At 48.8% G+C, this 20,000-nt stretch overlaps 1 protein-coding gene across 12 annotated transcripts in view; it reads right to left on the bottom strand.

The window, feature by feature from the left end:
• Nucleotides 1-20,000, bottom strand: part of LOC139531481 (eyes absent homolog 1-like) — a 119,574-nt gene that overhangs the window by 6,687 nt on the left and 92,887 nt on the right. For all 12 annotated transcript variants that reach the window (XM_071327961.1, XM_071327966.1, XM_071327965.1 and 9 more), the window contains 4 exons: nt 7,220-7,278; nt 4,543-4,703; nt 4,085-4,199; nt 1,779-1,900 (listed from right to left, as the gene is read on the bottom strand). In XM_071327961.1, the coding sequence (XP_071184062.1) occupies nt 1,779-1,900; nt 4,085-4,199; nt 4,543-4,703; nt 7,220-7,278 (457 nt within the window). The remainder of the gene's footprint in view (nt 1-1,778; nt 1,901-4,084; nt 4,200-4,542; nt 4,704-7,219; nt 7,279-20,000) is intronic.

Below are 20,000 nucleotides of genomic sequence, written 5' to 3'. Positions count from 1 at the left end.
TGTACCAGAAGTCCTCACAAGAATAGTAAACCAACTACAATTCAAAGAAGTGAGGACATTTTGCCAGTCCTCACTTGTTAAAATGTTATTTTAGATTTAGAGGGTTTAGGGTTAGAAATAGGGTTAAGGCTAGTGGTTAGGTTTAGGGTTTGGGGTTAGGGGGGGAAAAAAATTGATTTTAAATGTGAATCGATTGTTGGTCCCCTAAAATGTCCTCAGGAGTATAGTGAGACGTGTGTGTGACTAGACTAGAGGAACCATAAAGCTTAACACCGCTCAGATGATCTCTACTCCACGGACTCAGTCTATCTGGCGCAGGAATGGTGCGGGAACAAAGTAAAGGTGGATGTTTATTTTGCAATTGAAACACCGAAGGGGGAGGAAGGGGGAGGGGGAGGAAAGGGGGAGTGTGTTGGGTGTGGAATGACATAAATGCGGTAAAGTGGTTTCATATGCAGGGCCCGAGAGAGAGAGGGAGAGAGAGAGAGAGAGAGAGAGAGAGAGAGAGAGAGAGAGAGAGAGAGAGAGAGAGAGAGAGAGAGAGAGAGAGAGAGAGAGAGAGAGCGAGAGGGAGAGAGGGGGAGGGAGAGAAGAACAGAGAGAGAGAGAGAGAGAGAGAGAGAGAGAGAGAGAGAGAGAGAGAGAGAGAGAGAGAGGGAGGGAGAGAGAGAGAGAGAGAGAGAGGGAGAGAGAGAGAGAGAGAGAGAGAGAGAGAGGGAGGGAGGGAGAGAGAGAGAGAGAGAGAGAGAGAGAGGGAGAGAGAGAGAGAGAGAGGGAGGGAGAGAGAGAGAGAGAGAGAGAGAGGGAGAGAGAGAGAGAGAGAGAGGGAGGGAGAGAGAGAGAGAGAGAGAGAGAGAGACAGAGAGAGAGAGAGAGAGAGGGAGGGAGAGAGAGAGAGAGAGAGAGGGAGAGAGAGAGAGAGAGACAGAGAGAGGGAGGGAGAGAGAGAGAGAGACAGAGAGGGGAGAGCCGAGGATTCAGGAAAATAATCCTGGTTGATTCAAGTTCTTCCTTCAGAGAGGGACATCAACCATCTCCAGTGTCCGTCCCCCTCAACGGCACGGACCAATCACCCGACCCCGTCTACGGCACGAACCAATCATTCGGTCCCTTCATTAGTTTAGACCAATCACACGCAGTGTTTACACACATCATACAAATTAGGATGAGCAGTCCTGTAACCCACTACTGGGACAGACAGACGGACGGACAAAACAATAGAAACGGAGAAACAGACATAGAAGGACAGACGGACGGACAAAACAATAGAAACGGAGAAACAGACATAGACAGGCAAAACAACCACACAAACAGAAGGACAGACGGACGGACAAAACAATAGAAACGGAGAAACAGACATAGACAGGCAAAACAACCACACAAACAGAAGGACAGACGGACGGACAAAACAATAGAAACGGAGAAACAGACATAGACAGGCAAAACAACCACACAAACAGAAGGACAGACGGACGGACAAAACAATAGAAACGGAGAAACAGACATAGACAGGCAAAACAACCACACAAACAGAAGGACAGACGGACGGACAAAACAATAGAAACGGAGAAACAGACATAGACAGGCAAAACAACCACACAAACAGAAGGACAGACGGACGGACAAAACAATAGAAACGGAGAAACAGACATAGACAGGCAAAACAACCAAACAAACAGAAGGACAGACGGACGGACAAAACAACACAATCAGCCCAATAGAGAAACAGACATAAAGGCAGACATCTTAACATTATAAAATATAATGAACATATTCACCTATTTTGGTAGCACTGTAAATATTGTCAATAGGAAACACTATCCCCAGTCCGTACAGCAGGACTTTAGCCAGGGCAGGTATGAGCTGGGTGGTGGTCACCAGGATGTTCACACAGTTTGACCTGCAACACAGAGGAGGACGAGAAGAGAAGGATGAGAGGAGGACGAGAAGAGAGATGAGAGGAGGATGAGAAGAGAGAGTTGAGAGGAGGATGAGAAGAGAAAGATGAGAGGAGGATGAGAAGAGAAGGATGAGAGGAGGATGAGAAGAGAAGGATGAGAGGAGGATGAGAAGAGAAGGATGAGAGGAGGATGAGAAGAGAGAGATGAGAGGAGGACGAGAAGAGAAGGATGAGAGGAGGATGAGAAGAGAGAGATGAGAGGAGGATGAGAAGAGAGAGATGAGAGGAGGACGAGAAGAGAAGGATGAGAGGAGGATGAGAAGAGAAGGATGAGAGGAGGATGAGAAGAGAAGGATGAGAGGAGGATGAGAAGAGAGAGATGAGAGGAGGATGAGAAGAGAGAGTTGAGAGGAGGATGAGAAGAGAGAGATGAGAGGAGGATGAGAAGAGAAGGATGAGAGGAGGATGAGAAGAGAAGGATGAGAGGAGGATGAGAAGAGAAGGATGAGAGGAGGATGAGAAGAGAGAGATGAGAGGAGGATGAGAAGAGAGAGATGAGAGGAGGACGAGAAGAGAAGGATGAGAGGAGGATGAGAAGAGAAGGATGAGAGGAGGATGAGAAGAGAAGGATGAGAGGAGGATGAGAAGAGAAGGATGAGAGGAGGATGAGAAGAGAAGGATGAGAGGAGGATGAGAAGAGAGAGATGAGAGGAGGATGAGAAGAGAGAGATGAGAGGAGGACGAGAAGTGAGAGATGAGGACAGAGGGATAATTACATCACTCTACAGCACAAAGAGAAGGAGGACAAGATAAACGACCGACTGCACAAGTTACATAAGCTAGCTTCCCATTCGTCAACTAGAACAGCAACGAGCTGTCCAATGGGAAAGATGGATGGACATTTTTATCAACAGCGCCTCTCCTCTATCCCAGTGATGAATACTAGAGCAGTCCTCTCTGTGTCCCAAATGCCACCCTATTCCCTACGTAGTGCACTACTTTAGACCAGAGCCCTATGGCACCCTATTCCCTATGTAGTGCACTACTTTAGACCAGAGCCCTATGACACCCTATTCCCTATGTAGTGCACTACTTTAGACCAGAGCCCTATGGCACCCTATTCCCTACGTAGTGCACTACTTTAGACCAGAGCCCTATGACACCCTATTCCCTATGTAGTGCACTACTTTAGACCAGAGCCCTATGGCACCCTATTCCCTACGTAGTGCACTACTTTAGACCAGAGCCCTATGGCACCCTATTCCCTATGTAGTGCACTACTTTAGACCAGAGCCCTATGTCACCCTATTCCCTACGTAGTGCACTACTTTAGACCAGAGCCCTATGGCACCCTATTCCCTATGTAGTGCACTACTTTAGACCAGAGCCCTATGACACCCTATTCCCTATGTAGTGCACTACTTTAGACCAGAGCCCTATGGCACCCTATTCCCTATGTAGTGCACTACTTTAGACCAGAGCCCTATGACACCCTATTCCCTATGTAGTGCACTACTTTAGACCAGAGCCCTATGGCACCCTATTCCCTATGTAGTGCACTACTTTAGACCAGAGCCCTATGACACCCTATTCCCTACGTAGTGCACTACTTTAGACCAGAGCCCTATGACACCCTATTCCCTACGTAGTGCACTACTTTAGACCAGAGCATAGGGCTTTATAGACAATAGATTGCCATTTCAGACAATGTTTTCTATTGTAAGTAGTTGCTCTTTTTCATTCCAGGGCTTCTTTCTAAACCAAGGGACAGTAGGCAGCTATCCCAATGACACATGATAAACACTCCTTATGTTTTCTTACAGGGGTTTTCAGGGAATATTAAATTGACTTATCCCCCCCTCCTTTAAAGTTTCTATGTGTGTAGTGAGGTGGTATGGGAATGTGTGCCATTTGACTCCTGGGTGGGCAGAGCGAGGGAAGCCCACCTTTAGTGGATTCAGGTGTGTGTGTGTGTGCGTGTGTGTGTGTGTGTGTGTGTGTGTGTGTGTGTGTGTGTGTGTGTGTGTGTGTGTGTGTGTGTGTGTGTGTGTGTGTGTGTGTGTGTGTGTGTGTGTGTGTGTGTGTGTGGTCCTACTTTTAGTGGATTCAGGTGTGTGTGCGTGTAGGGGGGGAGGGGAGCATGTGTGTGTGTGTGTGTGTGTGTGTGTGTGAGGGGGGTCCTACCTTGAGTGGATTAATGTGAGTGCTTTCAGTGCCAGTGTTAACCAGGAGTCGGTCAAGGCTTCAATTTCTGCTCTCAATTGTAACCAGGCTTCTCGTTTGGCTGGACCCAGCAGACCTGAGAGACGAGAGGGGTTTAGGTTGGAGCCAAATACCTTCAACATTTTAGAAAATCCACCCTGACCGGTCCAAGTGATGTGGCATGTGTGCTTTTAAACACACACACACACACACACACACACACACACACACACACACACACACACACACACACACACACACACACACACACACACACACACACACACACACACACACACACACACACACACACACACACACACACACACAGTCTGCACGCTTTTCCCTCTCATCAGTGTTCAGATTGTCAGCGAGGCGATGTGAGACTGTGTGTGTGTGTGTACGTTCAGTGTGAGGCAGTGTGTGTTATTGGGGATTACCTCCAACGTTATTTTTGTAGGTGGTGTAGATTTCTTTTACGCGTCTGTAGCGAAAGGCCAGTTTTCTCATCCAGTCCACCCCTCCTCTCACGCCCGTGGCCAGGCACAGGTTGGCACTGGTCGCTGCCGCGTGAAACCCATCTGAACCAAAGTTATATGTACTGGGAGAGGAAGAGGGGGAATTAGAGGAAGAGGGAGAGGGAGAGGTAGAAGGGGAGGGGGAAGGAGAGGTAGAGGGGGAGGTAGAGGGGGAGGGAGAGGTAGAGGGGAGGGAGAGGTAGAAGGGGAGGGAGAGGGAGAGGGAGAGGGAGAGGGAGAGGGAGAGGGAGAGGAAGAGAGAGAGGGAGATGGAGAGGGAGAGAGAGAGGGAGAGGTAGAGGGGAGGGAGAGGGAGGGGGAGGGGAGAGGGAGAGGGAGAGGGAGAGGGAGAGGGAGAGGGAGAGAGAGAGGGAGAGGGAGAGGTAGAGGGGAGGGAGAGGTAGAGGGGGAGGGAGAGGGAGAGGTAGAGGGGGAGGGAGAGGTAGAGAGAGAGGGAGAGGGAGAGGTAGAGGGGGAGGGAGAGGTAGAGGTAGAGGGGGAGGGAGAGGTAGAGGTAGAGGGGGAGGGAGAGGTAGAGGTAGAGGGGGAGGTAGAGGGGGAGGGAGAGGTAGAGGGGAGGGAGAGGTAGAGGTAGAGGGGGAGGGAGAGGTAGAGGTAGAGGGGGAGGTAGAGGGGGAGGGAGAGGTAGAGGGGAGGGAGAGGTAGAAGGGGAGGGAGAGGGAGAGGGAGAGGGAGAGGGAGAGGGAGAGGAAGAGAGAGAGGGAGATGGAGAGGGAGAGGTAGAGGGGAGGGAGAGGTAGAGGGAGAGGTAGAGGGGAGGGAGAGGTAGAAGGGGAGGGAGAGGGAGAGGGAGAGGGAGAGGGAGAGGGAGAGAGAGAGGGAGAGGGAGAGGTAGAGGGGAGGGAGAGGTAGAGGGGGAGGGAGAGGTAGAGGTAGAGGGGGAGGGAGAGGTAGAGAGAGAGGGAGAGGGAGAGGTAGAGGGGAGTGAGAGGTAGAGGTAGAGGGGGAGGGGGAGGGAGAGGTAGAGGTAGAGGGGGAGGGTGAGGTAGAGGTAGAGGGGGAGGGAGAGGTAGAGGTAGAGGGGGAGGTAGAGGGGGAGGGAGAGGTAGAGGGGAGGGAGAGGTAGAAGGGGAGGGAGAGGGAGAGGGAGAGGGAGAGGGGAGGGAGAGGTAGAGGTAGAGGGGGAGGGAGAGGTAGAGGTAGAGGGGGAGGGAGAGGTAGAGGTAGAGGGGGAGGTAGAGGGGGAGGGAGAGGTAGAGGGGAGGGAGAGGTAGAAGGGGAGGGAGAGGGAGAGGGAGAGGGAGAGGGGAGGGAGAGGTAGAGGGGGAGGGAGAGGTAGAGGTAGAGGGGAGGTAGAGGGGGAGGGAGAGGTAGAGGGGGAGGGAGAGGTAGAGGTAGAGGGGGAGGGAGAGGTAGAGAGAGAGGGAGAGGGAGAGGTAGAGGGGAGGGAGAGGTAGAGGTAGAGGGGGAGGGGGAGGGAGAGGTAGAGGTAGAGGGGGAGGGTGAGGTAGAGGTAGAGGGGGAGGGAGAGGTAGAGGTAGAGGGGGAGGTAGAGGGGGAGGGAGAGGTAGAGGGGAGGGAGAGGTAGAAGGGGAGGGAGAGGGAGAGGGAGAGGGAGAGGGGAGGGAGAGGTAGAGGTAGAGGGGGAGGGAGAGGTAGAGGTAGAGGGGGAGGGAGAGGTAGAGGTAGAGGGGGAGGTAGAGGGGGAGGGAGAGGTAGAGGGGAGGGAGAGGTAGAAGGGGAGGGAGAGGGAGAGGGAGAGGGAGAGGGGAGGGAGAGGTAGAGGGGGAGGGAGAGGTAGAGGTAGAGGGGAGGTAGAGGGGGAGGGAGAGGTAGAGGGGAGGGAGAGGTAGAAGGGGAGGGAGAGGGAGAGGGAGAGGGAGAGGGAGAGGGAGAGGGAGAGGGAGAGGGGAGGGAGAGGTAGAGGTAGAGGGGGAGGGAGAGGTAGAGGGGGAGGGAGAGGTAGAGGTAGAGGGGGAGGGAGAGGTAGAGGTAGAGGGGGAGGTAGAGGGGGAGGGAGAGGTAGAGGGGAGGGAGAGGTAGAAGGGGAGGGAGAGGGAGAGGGAGAGGGGAGGGAGAGGTAGAGGTAGAGGGGGAGGGAGAGGTAGAGGTAGAGGGGGAGGGAGAGGTAGAGGTAGAGGGGGAGGTAGAGGGGGAGGGAGAGGTAGAGGGGAGGGAGAGGTAGAAGGGGAGGGAGAGGGAGAGGGAGAGGAAGAGAGAGAGGGAGATGGAGAGGGAGAGGTAGAGGGGAGGGAGAGGTAGAGGGAGAGGGGGAAGGAGAGGGAGAGGTAGAGGAAGAGGGGGAAGGAGAGGGGGGAAGGGAGAGGGAGAGAGAGAGAGAGAGAGGGGGAGAGAGAAAAATATATATTGTTAGCTCAAACTGCACCATTACTGAAGAGCAAAAACAACATCACAAATAGGATCCATTCTAGAATGCCAGGCAACATAACTTTATGAATAGTGTAGAACTGTAGGTTATAACAGTATGAATAGTGTAGAACTGTAGGTTATAACAGTATGAATAGTGTAGAACTGTAGGTTATAACAGTATGAATAGTGTAGAACTGTAGGTTATAACAGTATGAATAGTGTAGAACTGTAGGTTATAACAGTATGAATAGTGTAGAACTGTATCTACCTCAGATCCTGACCATTGTCATCAGACGAGACGTCATCGATGTGGACTTGGTCACACTCCTAAAACACAGAGAAGAATTTCATTGAGTTTAGACCCGTACAATCACATTCCCATGCGTAATTAACACGATTCCAAATAATCAACTTGATAAACGATTCACAGTAAACATTGTCCATAATTATTTTAGAGAGCAAAATAACTTTTTTCCTTCAAGTTATTTCAAGTTTTCAATGACAGAGATTTTTTTCCATTAATTGAAATCCCTCTCTTCTATAGGGGAACATGTTGCGATTTAGGATGTACCTCTGATGATTACTGGTTGTGACCCCACAGCCCACCAGACTCCCGACACTAGGGGCGTCTCTAGATATGACCATCCTCAGACACACCCAATTAAACCCTGATCCCCTGATCCAAACACTCATCAGCTGGGTAGTTGATTAGCCATGTCTGGGAACAGACTGATTGGAATTTCATTTGGAGGGAGGTAGATTACTTTTCCTTTGAACCATTGAAACGAAGAACCATGTATTCAATTCAAATTTATCAGAAAGGTGTCTCAGTTCACATTGTAGGTGAGAGTGTGGGAGGGGGTGTAGGGGAGGGGAGAAGAGGAGAGGAGGGAAGAGGAGGGAGATAAGAGGAGGGGAGAAGAGGGGAGAGAGAGGGGGGAGATAAGAGGAGTGGATAGTGGGGGAGGGGAGGGAATAGAAGAGAGAGAAGAGGAGGGGAGAGAAGAGGAGGGAGAGAAGAGGAGGGGAGAGAAGAGGAGGGGAGAGAAGAGGAAGGGCGAGGAGAGAATAGTAGGGGAGAGAAGAGGAGGGGAGAGAAGAGGAGGGGAGAGAAGCAGAGGGGAGAGAAGAGGAGGGGAGAGGAGAGAAGAGGAGGGGAGAGAAGAGGAGGGGAGAGAAGACAAGCGAGAGAAGAGGAGGGGAGAAGAGGAGGGGAGGGGAGAGAAGACAAGCGAGAGAAGAGGAGGGGAGAAGAGGGGGGGAGGGGAGAGAAGACAAGCGAGAGAAGAGGAGGAGAGAAGAGGAGGGGAGAGTAGTGGAGGGGAGAAAGAGGAGGGGAGAGAAGAGGAGGGGAGAGAAGAGGAGGGGAGAGAAGACAAGCGAGAGAAGAGGAGGGGAGAGAAGAGGAGGGGAGAGAAGAGGAGGGGAGAGAAGAGGAGGGGAGAGAAGAGGAGGGAGAGAAGAGGAGGGGAGAGAAGTGGAGGGAGAGAAGGGGAGGGGAGAGAAGAGGAGGGGAGAGAAGAGGAGGGGAGAGAAGAGGAAGGGAGAGAGGAGGAGGGAGAGAAGAGGAGGGGAGAGAAGAGGAGGGGAGAGAAGAGGAGGGGAGGGGAGAGAAGAGGTGGGAGAGAAGAGGAGGGGAGAGAAGAGGAGGGGAGAGAAGAGGGGAGGGAAGGGAAATGGAGGGGAGAAGAGGAGGGGAGAGAAGAGGAGGTGAGAGAAGAGGAGGTGAGAGAAGAGGAGGGGTGGGAAGAGAAGAGGAGGGGAGAGAAGAGGAGTGGTGGGAAGAAAAGATGAGGGAAGAGAAGAGGAGGGGAGGGGAGAGAAGAGGAGGGGAGAGAAGAGGAGGGAGAGAAGAGGAGGGAAGAGAATAGGAGGGGAGAAGAGGAGGGAGAGAAGAGGAGGGGAGAGAAGAGGAGGGGAGGGGAGAGAAGAGGAGGGGAGAGAAGAGGAGGGAAGAGAAGAGGAGGGGAGGGGAGAGAAGAGGTGGGAGAGAAGAGGAGGGAAGAGAAGAGGAGGGGAGAAGAGGAGGGAGAGAAGAGGAGGGGAGAGAAGAGGAGGGGAGGGGAGAGAAGAGGAGGGGAGAGAAGAGGAGGGAAGAGAAGAGGAGGGGAGAGAAGAGGAGGGGAGGGGAGAGAAGAGGAGGGGAGAGAAGAGGAGGGAAGAGAAGAGGAGGGGAGGGGAGAGAAGAGGTGGGAGAGAAGAGGAGGGAAGAGAAGAGGAGGGGAGAAGAGGAGGGAGAGAAGAGGAGGGGAGAGAAGAGGAGGTGAGGGGAGAGAAGAGGAGGGGAGAGAAGAGGAGGGAAGAGAAGAGGAGGGGAGGGGAGAGAAGAGGAGGGGGAATAAAGATATCCATGGTGTTTATGGCAGCATCTGTGTCTGTGTCTGTCTGTTTGTATCCATGTGTGTGTGTGTCTGCCTGCATGCGTCCATGGATCTATGTGCTTCCCTTCCCCTGCAGGCCTCGTGTTGGAGAGGCAGAGGGACTCTGCAGCTCTCTCTGATTCAGCCGCTCCTCAGTAACACAATCCAGACGTTCTGCTAAATGTAACCTACTAGAAAAATTGAACCTGATGCTAACCGCCAATGAAATGATGACCTCTGATTACTGCTGCGCCACACACCAGCACAACCCTGGGGCTAGGGCCTCTCTCTCTCTCTCTCTCTCTCTCTCTCTCTCTCTCTCTCTCTCTCTCTCTCTCTCTCTCTCTCTCTCTCTCTCTCTCTCTCTCTCTCTCTCTCTCTCTCTCTCTCTCTCTCTCTCTCTCTCTCTCTCTCTCTCTCTCTCTCTCTCTCTCTCTCTCTCTCTCTCTCTCTCTCTCTCTCTCTCTCCCTCTCTCTCTCTCTCTCTCTCTCTCTCTCACTGGAGAAAGCAAACTGAAAATCTGTTATTAGTTTTCCATTTATATGAGTCCTCCACTCCTCCCCCCTCCTCTCCTTGCTTTCCCCCCCTCCCCCCTCCTCCCCATCATCTCTCTCTCTTCCCTCACCCCCCCTCCTCCCATCCTCCCCCCTCCTCTCCAGTTCCCCTCCTCTCCCCTCTTCTCCTCCTCCCCCCTTCTCTCCTCCTATCCCCCTCTCCTCCTTCTCCTCCCCACTCCTCCCATCCTCCCCCCTCCTCTCCATTTCCCCTCCTCTCCCCTCTTCTCCTCCTCCCCCCTTCTCTCCTCCTATCCCCCTCTCCTCCTTCTCCTCCCCCCTCTTCTCCTCCTCCCCCCTCCTCTCATTCTCCCCCCTCCAGGCGATCATTGTTAATAAATCAAATCAAATCAAATGTATTTATAAAGCCCTTCGTACATCAGCTGATATCTCAAAGTGCTGTACAGAAACCCAGCCTAAAACCCCAAACAGCAAGCAATGCAGGTGTAGAAGCACGGTGGCTAGGAAAAACTCCCTAGAAAGGCCAAAACCTAGGAAGAAACCTAGAGAGGAACCAGGCTATGAGGGGTGGCCAGTCCTCTTCTGGCTGTGTCGGGTGGAGATTATAACAGAACAAGAATTTAAAAAAAATAAGAATTTGTTCTTAATTGACTTGATGAAATAAAGGCTGAATAAATACCTAAATACATTCTGAAGTAGGAAATCCAAGGAGAAGCAAGTTAAATAAATGATTAAAAGTATGATTTGATTGATGTCAGCTTCAGTTAAAAGAGAAGTCAGATTATGGAAAATGTTACTTTTAAACTTTTTTTCTCCTTTTAATTTATGAAGAATAACGCACCTGATCTGTACCTGAAATCGCTCAAACATTTTAATTCCTGCAGTTAAGTAGTTTAAAATGGTTGCGTAACTACACGGTGAAAAGGTTAAGTCCTCACCTTTTTGAAGTTTCTATAAAACCTCCTGGAAGTTGAAACTAAGGAAGGAGAGAGTTTAAATTCCTTTGGCTTTAATAGAATGAAAAATTATTTCCCGCTTTTTAAACTTTTTTAATTAGCTTTCCGGCGTGTGTTAAGACACCCAAAACAGAGAAAGGACTTCCTTGTTTTAAGTCCCTCTGAACGGGGCCAAATGCTGACGTTATTGCATTCCTGCCTAATGCTAGAGCAGCGGTAAGGGACGTGGACCGTAAACCTCTTTTATTTCACTGGTTCCCATCTGAACAAATGTTTCATCTCCCTGGATTTGTGGGGAAAGGGAGGAGGAGGAGGAGGAGGAGGAGGAGGAGAGGGAGACGTGAGGAGAAACTCAAAACAGCTGTTCAGTAACAGAATTAAAATCTTGACCCCCCCAACCCCTGTTCTAATGTTGCCTGCCATTCTCAGCCAAGCCCTCTCCCTGAGAGTTCCACATCCACATCCAAAAAGGAAAAGACTTTGACCCTTTGACCTCTCTGGGGCTCCAGAGCCCCACGATAAGGGGGTGGAGATTGGGAGGACAAGGGGGGAAGACAGGGCAGGGGGGGTAGAGTTAAAGTGACCTCACATGGAGAGAGAGAGAGAGAGAGAGAGAGAGAGAGAGAGAGAGAGAGAGAGAGAGAGAGAGAGAGAGAGAGAGAGAGAGAGAGAGCTATGTTCTAAAATATGGACTGTCACTATGTAGTGTGTGTGTGTGTGTGTGTGGCTGTGTGTGTGTGTGTGTGTGTGTGTGTGTGTGTGTGTGTGTGTGTGTGTGTGTGTGTGTGTGTGTGTGTGTGTGTGTGTGTGTGTGTGTGTGTGTGTGTGTGTGTGTGTGTGCGTGTGTGTGTGTGTAAGTGCGTATGTGTGTAAGTGCGTATGTGTGTAAGTGGTTGTGACACACATTCGTAACCACTTTAAAATCTAATTCCGTAAAAACTAAGAAAAACACTCAAAATGAAAGTGAGGGGTGTGTCAGTTTCTTTAGGACAGCAACTTGTAATTCATTATAATTTGTATTTTTTTAAATTTTATTTCTCCTTTATTTAACCAGGTAAACCAGTTGAGAACAAGTTCTCATTTACAACTGCGACCTGGCCAAAGATAAAGCAAAGCAGTGCGACAAAAACAACAACACAGAGTTACACATAAACAAACGTACCGTCAATAACACAATAGAAACATCTGTATACAGTGTGTGCAAATGTAGTAAGATTAGGGAGGTAAGGCAATAAATAGGCCACAGAGACAAAATAATTACAATTTGGCATTAACACTGGAGTGATAGATGTGCAGATGAGGTGCAAGTAGAGATACTGGGGTGCAAAATAGCAAGAGGATAAATAACAGTATGGGGATGAGGTAGTTTGGGTGTGCTATTTACAGATGGGCTATGTACAGGTACAGTGTTTGGTAAGCTGCTCTGACAGCTGATGCCTATAGTTAGTAAGGGAGATATAAGACTCCAGCTTCAGTGATTTTTTGCAGTTCGTTCCAGTCATTGGCAGCAGAGAACTGGAAGGAAAGGCGGCCAAAGGAAGTGTTGGCTTTGGGGGTGACCAGTGAAATATACCTTCTGGAGCCTGTGCTACGGGTGGGTGTTGCTATGGTGACCTGAGAGCTGAGATAAGGCGGGGCCGTAGTGACTTGTAATTCATTATAATCTGTAATAGGGCGTGTCTGTTTATTTAGGACAACAAAAGGCCCTGGTTACCCTCTTTACAGAACCACCATTAACCACTCTTTCCATTCATTGTCTACACTCAACGTCCGTAAACTGGTGTAATTCACAGGAATGTCTTCATTGTCTCTCTATTCAATTCTAATTACCAGCTAATGAACCACACAACCATTCACTACCATACACGCACACACACACACACACACACACACACACACACACACACACACACACACACACACACACACACACACACACACACACACACACACACACACACACACACACACACACACACACACACACACACACACACACACACACACACACACACACACAGCCTGCCGACTGAGAGAGACCCTGTCCCCTACCTATTTAACTGTGCTATTGAGCCATTATTCACTAATACATTGAATAGATGATACGGTAGACCAGACACGACAAACTCAAGATCTGAAAACAGAAGTTATATAAGCAACATGTGTTTTATCAATTAGGTCAGATGTTTCGCTAGATGTTTTAAACAGAACCCAACAACAACTCCTATTGAACAATGTTATATAGTTCAGGTAGGTCTGGTACAATATTATATAGTTCAAGTAGGTTTGGTACAATGTTATACAGTTCAAGTAGGTCTGGTACAATGTTATATAGTTCAAGTAGGTCTGGTACAATATTATATAGTTCAAGTAGGTCTGGTACAATGTTATATAGTTCAAGTAGGTCTGGTAAAATATCATATAGTTTAAGTAGGTCTGGTACAATGTTAATTAGTTCAAGTAGGTTAGGTACAATGTTATATAGTTCAAGTAGGTCTAGGTACAATGTTATATAGTTCAAGTAAGTCTGGTACAATGTCATATAGTTCAAGTAGGTCTGGTACAATGTTATATAGTTCAAGTAGGTCTAGGTACAATGTTATATAGTTCAAGTAGGTCTGGTACAATATTATATAGTTCAAGTAGGTTTGGTACAATGTTATATAGTTCAAGTAAGTCTGGTACAATGTTATATAGTTCAAGTAGGTCTGGTAAAATATCATATAGTTTAAGTAGGTCTGGTACAATGTTAATTAGTTCAAGTAGGTTAGGTACAATGTTATATAGTTCAAGTAGGTTTGGTACAATGTTAATTAGTTCAAGTAGGTTTGGTACAATGTTATATCGTTCAAGTAGGTCTGGTACAATGTTATATAGTTCAAGTAGGTCTGGTACAATATTATATAGTTCAAGTAGGTTAGGTACAATATTATATAGTTCAAGTAGGTTAGGTACAATATAATATAGTTCAAGTAGGTCTGGTACAATATGATATAGTTCAAGTAGGTCTGGTATAATATTATATAGTTCAAGTAGGTCTGGTACAATATTATATAGTTCAAGTAGGTTTGGTACAATATCATATAGTTCAAGTAGGTCTGGTATAACGTTATATAGTTCAAGTAGGTTTGGTACAACGTTATATAGTTCAAGTAGGTCTGGTACAATGTTATATAGATCAAGAAGGTCTGGTACAATGTTATATAGTTCAAGTAGGTCTGGTACAATGTTATATAGATCAAGTAGGTCTGGTACAATGTTATATAGATCAAGTAGGTCTAGCTACAATATTATATACTTCAAGTAGGTCTGGTACAATGTTATATAGATCAAGTAGGTCTGGTACAATGTTATATAGATCAAGTAGGTTTGGTACAATATTATATAGATCAAGTAGGTCTGGTACAATGTTATATAGATCAAGTAGGTCTGGTACAATGTTATATAGATCAAGTAGATCTGGTACAATGTTATATAGTTCAAGTAGGTCTGGTACAATATTATATAGTTCAAGTAGGTCTAGCTACAATATTATATACTTCAAGTAGGTCTGGTACAATGTTATATAGATCAAGTAGGTCTGGTACAATGTTATATAGATCAAGTAGGTCTGGTACAATGTTATATAGATCAAGTTGAGCTTGCTACAATATTATATACTTCAAGTAGATCTGGTACAATGTTATATAGATCAAGTAGGTCTGGTACAATGTTATATAGATCAAGTAGGTTTGGTACAATATTATATAGATCAAGTAGGTCTGGTACAATGTTATATAGATCAAGTAGGTCTGGTACAATGTTATATAGATCAAGTAGATCTGGTACAATGTTATATAGTTCAAGTAGGTCTGGTACAATATTATATAGTTCAGGTAGGTCTGGTACAATATTAAATAGATCAAGTAGGTCTGGTACAATGTTATATAGATCAAGTAGGTCTATATGTTTAAATGTTATGTAGTTATTGTGCAGCATAATGTCCTGCAGCTGTCTGATCTCTCTCTATAATGCATGTTTTAATGTTCTATCTGCAGGGCACATCCAGGGGCCAGTTTCATTGAATAATGTAGAATAAACATTTCAGATGGTGTTTTTGGTCCATGTGTGTGTGTGTGTGTGTGTGTGTGTGTGTGTGTGTGTGTGTGTGTGTGTGTGTGTGTGTGTGTGTGTGTGTGTGTGTGTGTGTGTGTGTGTGTGTGTGTGTGTGTGTGTTTGTGTGTGTGTGTGCTCTGTTTTTATTTTCCAGCCCTGTCTGCTGCTGTGGCGAATCACTCTGTGTTTACATAGGCCCTTTAAATTCACTGGGTTATTACGACACACAATTAACAGTTGTGTTACTAGTGGGGCCCGGCACTGCGTGGCTTGGTCCCGGACCCCCAGGAAGGGAGGGCTAGAGGGGCCAGAGGAATGCACAGCCTTCCACAATTAGTGCTCCCAGCTGGGGCTGGGATGAAGCCATGGCCAGCCTCTCTGGTAGTCTGCTGTGGATCTAATGGTGGTACTGTGCTGAAGCATGACTTACAGTAAGCTCTCTCTCAGTGGCACACTGGCCTAAAGTAGTGCACTATATAGGGAATAGGGTGCCATAGGGCTCTGGTCTAAAGTAGTGCACTATATAGGGAATAGCGTACCATAGGGCTCTGGTCTAAAGTAGTGCACCATATATAGGGAATAGGGTGGCATTTGGCATTTGGGTGCCATTTGGAACGCAACCACTTATTAGGAGCCACTTTTTAAGACCTCGTAAACACCGCGGAGTCTAACAACCAGGAATTAGGGTGGTTAGGTTAGGGAGTTACTGTAGTGGGTAGTGTTTAGGGGTTAGTACCATGTGGTTAGGGAGCTGGAGAGGTGAGTGAGTGGGTGAGTGAATGAGTGAGTGAGTGAGTGAGTGAGTGAGAGAGAGAGAGAGAGCCAGAGAGAGAGAGAGAGAGTGGGTAGGTGAGAGACGAGGTGGGTGATTGGGTGGGTGAGAGAGGAGGTGAGTGATTGGGTAGGTGAGAGAGGAGGTGAGTGAGTGGATATTTGAGAGAGGAGGTGAGTGAGTGGGTAGGTGAGAGAGGAGGTGAGTGAGTGGGTAGGTGAGAGAGGAGGTGAGTGAGTGGGTAGGTGAGAGAGTAGGTGAGTGAGTGGGTAGGTGAGAGAGGAGGTGAGTGATTGGGTAGGTGAGAGGAGGTGAGTGAGTGGGTAGATGAGAGAGGAGGTGAGTGAGTGGGTAGGTGAGAGAGGAGATGAGTGATTGGGTAGGTGAGAGAGGAGGTGAGTGAGTGGGTAGGTGAGAGAGGAGGTGAGTGAGTGAGGGTAGGTGAGAGAGGAGGTGAGTGATTGGGTAGGTGAGAGAGGAGGTGAGTGAGTGGGTAGGTGAGAGAGGAGGTGAGTGATTGGGTAGGTGAGAGAGGAGGTGAGTGAGTGGGTAGGTGAGAGAGGAGGTGAGTGATTGGGTAGGTGAGAGAGGAGGTGAGTGATTGGGTAGGTGAGAGAGGAGGTTAGTGAGTGGGTAGGTGAGAGAGGAGGTGAGTGATTGGGTAGGTGAGAGAGGAGGTGAGTAAGTGGGTAGGTGAGAGAGGAGGTGAGTGATTGGGTAGGTGAGAGAGGAGGTGAGTGATTGGGTAGGTGAGAAAGGAGGTGAGTGAGTGGGTAGGTGAGAGAGGAGGTGAGTGATTGGGTAGGTGAGAGAGGAGGTGAGTGATTGGGTAGGTGAGAGAGGAGGTGAGTGAGTGGCATTATAATCAGACGAAGGTCTGAACCCCCCCCCCCCGTACAGTACTGTTCTCCCCTAACCAAGCTGCTGTGATCCTCACAGAAAGCTACAATCACCACTAACTGTCTCCAGATGGCCATACTATACACACAGACCCTCCACTCGCAATTACTCCTTATGCAAACACTTGGTCTTTCTGTTTAATTCATCAGACCTTCTCTTTCCATTAATGTGTTTGTCTGACAGGCGTGCTTGTCTTCAGATCGGCAAGAAGGCAAACCAACGGAGCAGAGGACGAGAAGAAGCTACTGTGTGAAGAAAGAAAGGGAGGAACTAAAGAAAGAGGGGATGACAAACAAATAAACACCATTGTTCTATAATCCCAAATTATCTTTCTATCTACACCTCCTTCTCCAACTCCCCCCCCCCCTCTCTCTCTCTCTCTCTCTCTCTCTCTCTCTCTCTCTCTCTCTCTCTCTCTCTCTCTCTCTCTCTCTCTCTCTCTCTCTCTCTCTCTCTCTCTCTCTCTCACTTTCTCTCTCTCACTCTCTCTCTCTTCCTGTCTCTCTCTCTCTCTTCCTGTCTCTCTCTCTCTCTCTCTCTCTGTCTCTCTCTCTCTCTCTCTCTCTCTCTCTCTCTCTCTCTCTCTCTCTCTCTCTCTCACTTTCTCTCTCTCACTCTCTCTCTCTTCCTGTCTCTCTCTCTCTCTCTCTCTCTCTGTCTCTCTCTCTCTCACTTTCTCTCTCTCACTCTCTCTCTCTTCCTGTCTCTTTCTCTTGCTCTCTCTCCTGTCTTTTTTTCTAGATGAAGAGGGTATCAGAGGCCTCTTTGTTCACGTGGCGATGGTCTGTCACGAAGCAATCAGCAAAGAGTGACTGAGTCTTCCTGTAGTCCAGAGGAAGAGAAGAGGGCGATTACCCCAAACAGAGAGGGGGGGGGGGGGACAGGCAGAGGACGAGAAGGTGAGAGAAAAATTGCTAGAGGGAGAGAAAGAAAAAAAAGAGCTGCACGGTATCTAAACTTTCCATTTTTTTCCCCTTTTATATATGTTGAGGAAAGTATTTTATGCCTGGCTTCCTGTGCCCTCAATTTATAACCCCAAAGCCTTTGAGCTGTTGTCAACAAGGACAGTGTCTTTTGACTATTTCACTAACTCTCTCTCCCATCTCATCCTACACTCTCTCGCAATCTACTCTCTCTTTCGCTCTTGCTCACTCTTCCCTGTTCATTCTCTGTTCAGGTGCGTAGCGGGGAGAGGGAGGTAACTAACAAAGCCACAGAGAGAGCTTCGCTAGCTAACAGCCGTCGTCACACAGAGAGAGCCAGCTAGCTAACAGCCGTCGTCACACAGAGAGAGCTAGCTAGCTAAGAGCCGTCGTCACACAGAGAGAAAGCTAGCTAAGAGCCGTCGTCACACAGAGAGAGCTAGCTAGCTAACAGCCGTCATCACACAGAGAGAGAGCTAGCTAACAGACGTCATCACACAGAGAGAGCTATCTAGCTTACAGCCTTCATCACACAGAGAGAGCTAGCTAGCTAACAGCCGTCGTCACACAGAGAGAGAGAGCTAGCTAACAGCCGTCATCACACAGAGAGAGCTAGCTAGCTAACAGCCGTCATCACACAGAGAGAGCTAGCTAGCTAACAGCAGTCATCACACAGAGAGAGAGCTAGCTAACAGCCGTCATCACACAGAGAGAGCTAGCTAGCTAACAGCCGTCATCACACAGAGAGAGCTAGCTAGCTAACAGCAGTCATCACACAGAGAGAGAGCTAGCTAACAGCCGTCATCACACAGAGAGAGCTAGCTAGCTAACAGCAGTCATCACACAGAGAGCTAGCTAGCTAACAGCCGTCATCACACAGAGAGAGCTAGCTAACAGCCGTCGTCACACAGAGAGAGCTAGCTAACAGCCGTCGTCACACAGAGAGAGCTAGCTAGCTAACAGCAGTCATCACACAGAGAGAGAGCTAGCTAACAGCCGTCATCACACAGAGAGAGCTAGCTAGCTAACAGCCGTCATCACACAGAGAGAGCTAGCTAGCTAACAGCAGTCATCACACAGAGAGAGAGCTAGCTAACAGCCGTCATCACACAGAGAGAGCTAGCTAGCTAACAGCAGTCATCACACAGAGAGCTAGCTAGCTAACAGCCGTCATCACACAGAGAGAGCTAGCTAACAGCCGTCGTCACACAGAGAGAGCTAGCTAACAGCCGTCGTCACACAGAGAGCTAGCTAGCTAACAGCCGTCATCACACAGAGAGAGCTAGCTAACAGCCGTCATCACACAGAGAGAGCTAGCTAACAGCCGTCGTCACACAGAGAGAGCTAGCTAACAGACGTCGTCACACAGAGAGATAGCTAGCTAACAGCCGTCGTCACACAGAGAGAGCTAGCTAACAGACGTCGTCACACAGAGAGATAGCTAGCTAACAGCCGTCGTCACATAGAGAGATAGCTAGCTAACAGCCGTCATCACACAGAGAGGGCTAGCTAACAGCCGTCGTCACACAGAGAGAGCTAGCTAGCTAACAGCAGTCATCACAGAGAGAGAGCTAGCTAGCTAACAGCCGTCATCACACAGAGAGCTAGCTAGCTAGCTAACAGACGTCGTCACACAGAGAGAGAGCTAGCTAGCTAACAGCCGTCATCACACAGAGAGAGCTAGCTAGCTAAGAGCCGTCATCACACAGAGAGCTAGCTAGCTAAGAGCCGTCATCACACAGAGAGAGAGCTAGCTAGCTAACAGCCGTCATCACACAGAGAGCTAGCTAGCTAACAGCCGTCATCACACAGAGAGAGCTAGCTAGCTAACAGCCGTCATCACACAGAGAGAGCTAGCTAGCTAACAGCCGTCATCACACAGAGAGCTAGCTAGCTAAGAGCCGTCATCACACAGAGAGAGCTAGCTAACAGCCGTCATCACACACAGAGAGCTAGCTAACAGCCGTCTACTAAAAGGCCCATTGATGGTTCGCATGCTGCCTCATTACCTATCCAGTGGCAGCCTCTGTCATCCCCCCCCTATCTGTGGGAGAGAAGGGAGACAGAAGGTGTGTGTGTGTTGGGAGGGGCGTGGTCCTCCACTGTGACCCCTCCACAACTGCCCTCTCTCAGGTTCCCACCGACAGGTACCCCTGGAGGGAGGGGATAGGGGTTGGAGGGTGGAGGTGGGTGATTACCTAGGGGGTCAGTGACAGGATGTTGGGAACAAAGAGCACTTCTTCAGACCCACTTCATTCCAATCCACAACCAGTGCCTGAACAGTCACGGAATTCAAACAGCCACGCCAAACAAAGCACTGGGCTATATCCTCTCGTACAGGCTTCACATCAATTCACACGATGCACACAGAGTTCAGGGCAGAGAGAGAGAAACAGAGACAGACAGACAGACAGACAGACAGACAGCCAGCCAGACAGACAGACAGACAGACAGACAGACAGACAGACAGACAGACAGACAGACAGACGACCAGACAGACAGACAGACAGACAGACAGACAGACAGA

The sequence above is a fragment of the Salvelinus alpinus genome, chromosome 10 (assembly GCF_045679555.1).
Source record: "Salvelinus alpinus chromosome 10, SLU_Salpinus.1, whole genome shotgun sequence".
Taxonomy (NCBI): Eukaryota; Metazoa; Chordata; class Actinopteri; order Salmoniformes; family Salmonidae; genus Salvelinus; species Salvelinus alpinus.
This window is presented reverse-complemented; position numbering and strand designations above follow the sequence as displayed.